At 42.6% G+C, this 7,225-nt stretch overlaps 1 protein-coding gene across 4 annotated transcripts; it reads right to left on the bottom strand.

Moving 5' to 3' along the window:
* Nucleotides 1-3,283: 3,283 nt before the first annotated feature.
* On the bottom strand, nucleotides 3,284-6,114 carry MRPS17 (mitochondrial ribosomal protein S17). Of its 4 annotated transcripts, none has more exons than XM_011367004.2 (3): nucleotides 5,976-6,114; nucleotides 5,209-5,350; nucleotides 3,284-3,726 (listed from the first exon to the last, which is right to left on the bottom strand). In XM_011367004.2, exons 2-3 carry the CDS (start codon nucleotides 5,329-5,331, stop codon nucleotides 3,451-3,453), a joined length of 399 nt encoding a protein of 132 aa, XP_011365306.1. In that variant the 5' UTR covers nucleotides 5,332-5,350; nucleotides 5,976-6,114; the 3' UTR covers nucleotides 3,284-3,450. The 4 variants fall into 4 exon arrangements, with proteins under 4 accessions (XP_011365306.1, XP_011365309.1, XP_011365308.1 ...); XM_011367007.1 differs by lacking the exon at nucleotides 5,976-6,114 and adding an exon at nucleotides 5,785-5,969; XM_011367006.1 differs by lacking the exon at nucleotides 5,976-6,114 and adding an exon at nucleotides 5,730-5,969.
* Nucleotides 6,115-7,225: the final 1,111 nt, after the last annotated feature.

Here is a 7,225-nt window from a genome sequence, read left to right on the forward strand (position 1 = left end):
CGGATGCGCAGTGCGTCCCGGCGCCGAAAGGCCCGGCAGCCTCGAGAAAGGAGCTCAAAGCGGAGAAGGGTCAGTAATAAGACAATAACCTCCAGCGGAAGGAGCTGGTTCCCGCAACAAGGTGCGCAAAAGGAACATGGGCAAGGCTTGAATGCACGTGGAAAGATGCACAAGAAAAGAATAACGATGTTGCTCGGGGAATCATGGACCTGAGGGGCAAAGCTGGGAGGCAGGCTTCTCCCTGAATACCTTTTGCATTTTGTACCATGTAAATATATTGCCTTTTCAAAATAAAGAAATACCTACATACGGCATTAATAAAAACATTTTGGATGAAAACATACTCAAATCTCTCCCGAGGCTGGGAACTACATTGTTCTTGTTCATCACTAGTGGGCTGCCGCTGGTCCCATTCCTGCCCTCAAGCGGTCCCAGTCTAGTGAGGCAGAATGTGAAATGATTGGATCAAGTGAAGTAGAGGGGTTCAAGAGACAGGAAGGGAGCACAGACAGGAGAGCATGTGGCTCTGAAGTGGAGGATAGACACCCAGGAGCTGGCACAACAGTGCAGCCCCAAGGCAAGGAGTTGACCAATGGAAGAAAGGAGGGCATTTCCCGCCAGCAGTGGAAGCAAAGTCGTGGGTCAGGATTGCACTGTTTGGGGAAAAATGTATCTTGCGATAAGATAATAGAGCCACAGTAACTATGAAAACTGCAACCAAGACAAGGTAGGCAGAAAGGGAGCTAGACAGTGAGAGGGGAGAAACAGGGAGGAGCAGAGGCCCCAGACCCTAAAAGGAGCATTTTAAGGCCAGTGTGTCTTCAGAGGCCAAGAGGAAAATGCCCTCAGTACTGGCTGGCTGGGAGGTCTCTGCTACTCCAGATAGGTCTCTGTGTAGAGGGGAGAGGGTGGGCGGAGGGGTAAAGGGCAGGAACTAGGCTTGTAGACTGAGGTGGTCTGTGTGGACTGAAAAATAATATCGACTAAGTGTTTTGTCACCAAAAGGATTTTTTTCAGGGAAAAAGGTTGCAACCCAGGGCATGCAGACATGGCAAGCCAAGTGTATACTTTGGGCCTTTGTGCCAAGATAGAGGGGTAGTTAGTTATACAAGGGGAAAGTTAATGAAAGAAGTCAGAATCATAGAGCTTTATTATAGAGTTCTTCCTGTAGGTTTTCACGTATAGGGTTCTTGTTTTCATGTAGTATGTGAGAACTTTCATAAGCCCTAGCTCCTCCTGTAGACCCTCCCAACTGATTACATTTGCTTAAAGTTCCAGTTCATCTTTATCATCGGAAGCTGGTGATCTTGGAGGCAAAGGAAGCATTGTGACTCAAGGGATGCAGTTTTCTGACTGGAGCAATGTTTGAACAACTTACTATGGCAAAGAGAGGACAGAAATAGGTCCTGGGGATGGAAGGGTGGCAAGGATTTGCTCCAGACCAGGGACATACATCTGTCTCTTAAAGGCCAGTGGAAAGGAGGCCAGGGGACACAGGAGTAGGTAGCAAGAGGCTGTGTAGCTGAGAGAGTTCCCTATCTCAACTGGCATATGCTTAGTGAGGCTGTAGGGGTTGGACAGACCGCAAAGGAAGGCTGAAGTGAGCTCTCTCCAGGGCAGAAAGGACATGTCCCAGTCCTGCACAGGGGGGAGGCAGGGCCTCTTCAAGCTAGTGATGTCGATATACCCTTGTGACTTACACATTCCCCCCATTTCTCAGCTCTATTTCAGGAGACAAATGCTTTCCAATCTATTTTCCTGAAATGTAAACTTGTAGACATTTCTTTGCTGACCTTGCTTTTGTGTTATTAGGCTACTCACTTTGCATTTTTTTCTCCATTACCATTTTGCTCTGGAGTTCTAATGCTTTTTAATGTGGAGAGCTACCCTTATTTCACAGGTGGTGGCTTAGGTTACTCAACGCCATAGAATATGGGGCATCTTCCTGACGCATAATTTTTATACCAAGTTTTTCAAAAAATATAACAATGATACGTTAAAGTACATGTAAACACTTAAAATATTTGAACTTTTAGAGGTGTTCTCTCCCTTCCAGGATAACTGGTACCACAGAGCCCCACCTGCCAGAAACCTAGACAGTCTTAAACGCTTCTCTTTCACTCACCCTCCCTGGTACTAAGCCCTGAGAGTTCTACTTTGAAATATCACCTATCCAACCTCTTCTCATCTTCCTTGTCCAACTCAGTTTACATCTTAGTACCAATCTAATCCTACCTCTAATCTTTCTCCTTCCAGTCCATTCTCTACACTATTACTTTTATTGAAATGTGAACCTAATTATGTTGCTCTCTTTAAAAATGTTAAATAACCCACCACCACTTACAGTATAATTCCTGCCTGTTTCTCCGCCTGATTTCTACCCTTGTTCAGATTATCCCAGCAATCCTCACTGGCTTCCAGAACCTCTTGGTTATGCTCCTTTCTCTCATATTTTTTGAAGACTTTATAATCCCTTCTCTCTCCAGGAATGCCCCTTCTACACCCATCTACTAGCCTTAATCTCTTGCATTAAGATTCCATTCTAGTGTCATCTCATCTCTTCTAGGAAGTTACCCTAATTTCTTCTCTGTTTGCCATGAAGGCACCTGTATATACCTCCTAGATTATGAGCCCTGAGAGGGTAGTCATGGTTGAAACCTTGTGCTTGTATAATACACATATTAGCTGAAGTTGAAATATGCTCCAAATCTTTCTAGGAGCCAGAAAACTGAAATATATAGCTTAATGTTTCTTCTGGTCAAAATTTAAGTTATCACAGTTTATTAACAGACAGCAACAAAACTCTAAAACTCTCCAATTTAAATGCATGTGTGAGAAGTTCTACAACTTCATCTATGTGTCAGATTTAAGAACTCATGACATATTTAATGTAGCATAGATAGGATACAGGATTTTAAAATGAGTAATAAAGAATTTTTAAGTTTATTTCTACATGTCAACATTCTAATTAATATAGACTTTAATCTGATATAGTCTAACCCCAACCATGTTGATTATTTCTGTTTGGAACTGGTTAAAGCAGAGAAAAATTTAAATTAATTTTGAATATATTTTGAATATATACATAAAAAATTTCACTTAACGTTCTTATTTATGATATCAAAAAGATTTCTTCTCCCAAAATAAAGGTTCTAAGATAAATTCAAGATTCCTCTGAATGAAAAATAACACATCTAAAGCAGTGAGCTTAAATATAATGCAGAACATTTCTAGGGACACTTAGCGTAACAGGAAAACGAAAATTCGAAACATGACCATAAACTTTTATGGAAAATTATAACAAACTCTTTATTCATTTACTTTTAGCTATTTCATAAATACCAGAAGAGAAATTGGCCAGTTTGTGATGAAACTTAGAAAAATTTCTTTTTCCATAAGGCAGACTTCTAAATTTTTCCCTTTGGCTCCTTTTTCTAATCTTCCTTCCTTCTAATCTTCCTGTTCTGAAGTGATATTGAGTTCTTCCAGATTTTTGGTTAGGTGGGTGGCTTCCAAACTATCTGGACTCTCCAGGTAGGTAGTTCCTGCACAGGGTTTTCCGGTCACGGGATCTATGACTTGTCCAACTTTGAAAATGATCTCAGCCAGCTCATGTTTCACATGTTTCGTTCGTGGAACAGGTAAAGCTTTAAGAAGCACAATATCCCCAACTGTGCACTGCTGAAGTGCATCATGAGCAAAGTAAGTTTTTCGTTTATTAAAATACTGTTGAGAGAAGGAAGAACAAATCAGTAAGTAGTTCCCATCTGTGATCTGGCAGTACAGTACAGAATATGAAAAAAATGTATAGAAAACAAGCTAGGACTTGGAGGATAAAAAACATAACATACTTAAGAAGGTTTCAATACAAAAATTAGCTTCTTAATTTCTGGAAAACAATAATGACTTTTCCAGAGCTGATCCTGTCCCTGAGCTCAAAGTCTATTACTTTCAGTACTCTTGCTCTATCAATTATCATCCTTCTCTACACTAAATTCTTCCTTCCCAGTGGAGCCTTCTCTTCAGCCTATAAACATGCTACTCTCACCACTGCTGTGTGATTTGGGACAAGACACTCAACAATTCCAAGCTCAGTTTTTTCCCCACTATAAAATGAGGCTCAAATACCCGTGCCTCTAAAGTTATCAAGATAATTAAATGTTATAACAAATGTAAAGCACTTAGCTCTATGCTTGACTCAAAACATTGCAAACAAGCCACAAACAATAATTAGAATCAAGACAACTTGCCACAGCAGGTATTTTCATTTACAGATGAGAAAAACAGGCTTAGGTAATGTATAACAGCTAGAAAACAACAGTCAGTATTCAAACTAAGATCTTCTGATTCTAAGGCCAATGATCATGCCATTATGTTTCAGCTTACTCCTGTTTTTGATCTCAGATAACAACTGGTATTTCTACCAACCTGTGTGCCCAACCCTCAATGCAGAAACACCATTGGCACTTCCCCCTCCCTCCCTTACACATCTAACAGATCAAGGACTCTGTCCTTTCTTTCTGAAATCTACTTTTCCCACTACATCCCCATTGCTCCACGGGCTGTTCAGGTCCTTATCATTTTCATCCTAGACTTTTGCAATAGCTTCCTTACCTATTTCCTTACCTCCAATCCTCATTCCTACCCATCTCCAAGTCTGTCTTTCCTTTGATGAAATCCAAAATACAATGTAAAAGACCCTTCACAGTGAAGCTCTGATTTTTCTTGCACTTATTCATCTGGTACCTACGCAGCATCAAACTCTGGGCTTACCCTTGCCAAAACACCTGCTATCCCTACGGAATGTCATACCCTCTCCTGGCTAAAAAGAACTTCTGCAAACTACTCAGAATGACTTTTCCCATTCTGATGCTTTGGATAAAACCCTTTCTGAGATCCAACTCAAATGTCTCTTGAGGATGCTCTCTTTCAGCAACCTGGGAAGAATGACGTGTCCTGCTCTCTGTTCCCATATGTCACACACAGAAAGACTACAGCAGTTATCAGATTGAATTGAAATGAACTCTATGTCCTTAGAATATGAGTACAAACCAATAATTCGCTTTGTTACACCCATGGACCAGGACAGTAACTGGTTTGCAGCAGATGCTCAATGCATTTTTACTGATAGCAGAATGTTTTTCTGCTCAGAACCTAGGACATGTTGGTGATTTATCAGTGCCAACTGAAAATAGGGCTGTTTCTCACCTTTAATAAATAGGGATCCAGAACAAGCCTGGTCACTCTCACTTTAGCAGTTTTTTGCATTGCTGTCCCAATCACCTTCCCCACGATCCACTTGGCATGGACAGATGAACGAGCTACTGACATTTCAGATGGCTTTGGTTATCTGAAAGACAAATTTCAGTTTAATATTCTTGTGATTAAGACTCACCAAATGAATTTTGTTACTAGAACTGCCCAAGTTCAGAAACAGTTTTTGTTGGCCTTCTGGAATCACGTTAGAGATGTTTACGCGTTTCCCTGTTTCCTTAACTACCCAACCTCCCATCTTTACACTGTTTAAAAATCTGTAATTTTAACTCCTCTAAGTCTGAGTTTGCCCCTCTGCAAAATGGGAATAACATGGCCTATTCATAGGTGTTTTCCGGATTTAACTTAAAAGGCGCTCAACAGCGCGAATAAACGCTGGTTTTTACGGGTGTCCTTCCTTTCCTTTCATTCCTCTGGGGTGCCTCTCCCTAAAAGCTACCTGTATGGATACTGACGGTGTCCTAAGGCTGAGTGGCAGGGATGTCTTCTCCGCTGAAGATCTTGACTTACGGCTGCTTTCGAGATCAGTTAGTCAATACTGAGCTCGTCCCGTTTGGCCCGGGAAGGGCTGGCGTCATTGATACTTCCGCCCCGGACAACCCGGAGGTTGGGCGACTCGACTTGCTCTGAGAACTTTCACTGAGCGGCGCCTCGGACCCTGAATCCATCCCTTGCTGCCACAGCGAATAACCCATACGAACCTGCTGGTTCCACTGTTCCGGCGCACAACCAGCGGAGAGCCGATCGGAACGTGGTGGCGTCACGACGCACGGAGGTCGCTCCACCCCGGACCGCCCCTCTCATTGGTCGCGGGTCCCTTCAGCTCTGGGCGAGGTTAAAGGCAGGACTCTGCCCACGTCTCCTTAGGGAGTCCGGCACCTTGGGTCCACCGGGGACTTTGGACTCTCCTTTTCCCACACCCAGGAACACCGGAGTGTGGGGGATTCCGGCCTTTCCTTTTCCTGTTCCGTTTGGTTTCCTCTTCTTCCGTTGAGCTCCCAGTAATTGGATAAGACCTTCTAAAGCAAAGGAACTTCATTATCAAACATTGAAACATCGCAAGCTGCTAAAATGCTGACATTAATACTTAAGCTCTTTTACCCCCACAGCTGCTTTTAAGACAAACTTATGTAGATTTTTATGATTTTAGGTGTTATTTCTCAATATTTGTGAGATGAAGAGAAGTCCATTGTGGACACACACACACCCACCCACCCACCCACCAATACAAACGAATTAGTTGGACCATGAGAAGGCTGCTTGATGCCTTCTCAGATCGAGGGAAATCTGGGAATGTATTAGGCTGTTCGGAAATTGTTAAGAGGAACAGAAAACAATAGGCTACTGGCACAGACAATTTGGGGGGCGAAATAATGGGTATGGTCAATTGTCTTTGATCATTTAAATATCTTAGCAACTGATGAAAGAAAGCTGGGAAAAGAATTCGTCCATACATTAGTCTGTCCGACGCTCACTTCTTTCTTAGGATAGGTTTATGGAAAACTTACTCTCAGACTGTGCTAGGCGCTGGGGACAAAAAAGTGATTCAAAGGAAACCCCTACCTACAAGACCACAGTCTATTAGGGACAGGTGAATAAAGAAAATTATATAGCAAGCACAGGTAATGAGAGCAAGGTGTGCATACGTTGCAGAGAAAAGAGACTTGATCAGTAGATAACCCCTGGCCAGAGGCCAGAACTTGAGAAGGACATGGGATGTAGGCAAGGCATTTGAAGCTTAAAGGAGAGCATGTGCAGGGGTGCTGGGGTGTGAGAGAATATGGTATGATAAGCAGGAATCTGGGACTGCCAGAATATGGGGTAAGGGCAAGAGTGGCAGGGGTTGAATCTGGACAAAGACAGGCCTAAACTCCAGAAGGCATTTCTTGTTAATAACCTCATTTTTTCTTCTAAGTTATGGGGAGCCTTTGGAAAATACGAGTACTTTTGC

This window comes from Pteropus vampyrus, unplaced genomic scaffold (genome assembly GCF_000151845.1).
Source record: "Pteropus vampyrus isolate Shadow unplaced genomic scaffold, Pvam_2.0 Scaffold128, whole genome shotgun sequence".
Classification (NCBI taxonomy): domain Eukaryota; kingdom Metazoa; phylum Chordata; class Mammalia; order Chiroptera; family Pteropodidae; genus Pteropus; species Pteropus vampyrus.

Bases quoted from the DNA above. Each gene is read 5' to 3' on its own strand.
- MRPS17 (XM_011367004.2), bottom strand. From the start codon at position 5,331: ATGTCAGTAGCTCGTTCATCTGTCCATGCCAAGTGGATCGTGGGGAAG. The intron at 3,727-5,208 runs GTGAGAAACAGC...TTCTCTCAACAG, and splicing joins TGGATCCCTATTTATTAAAG to TATTTTAATAAACGAAAAAC.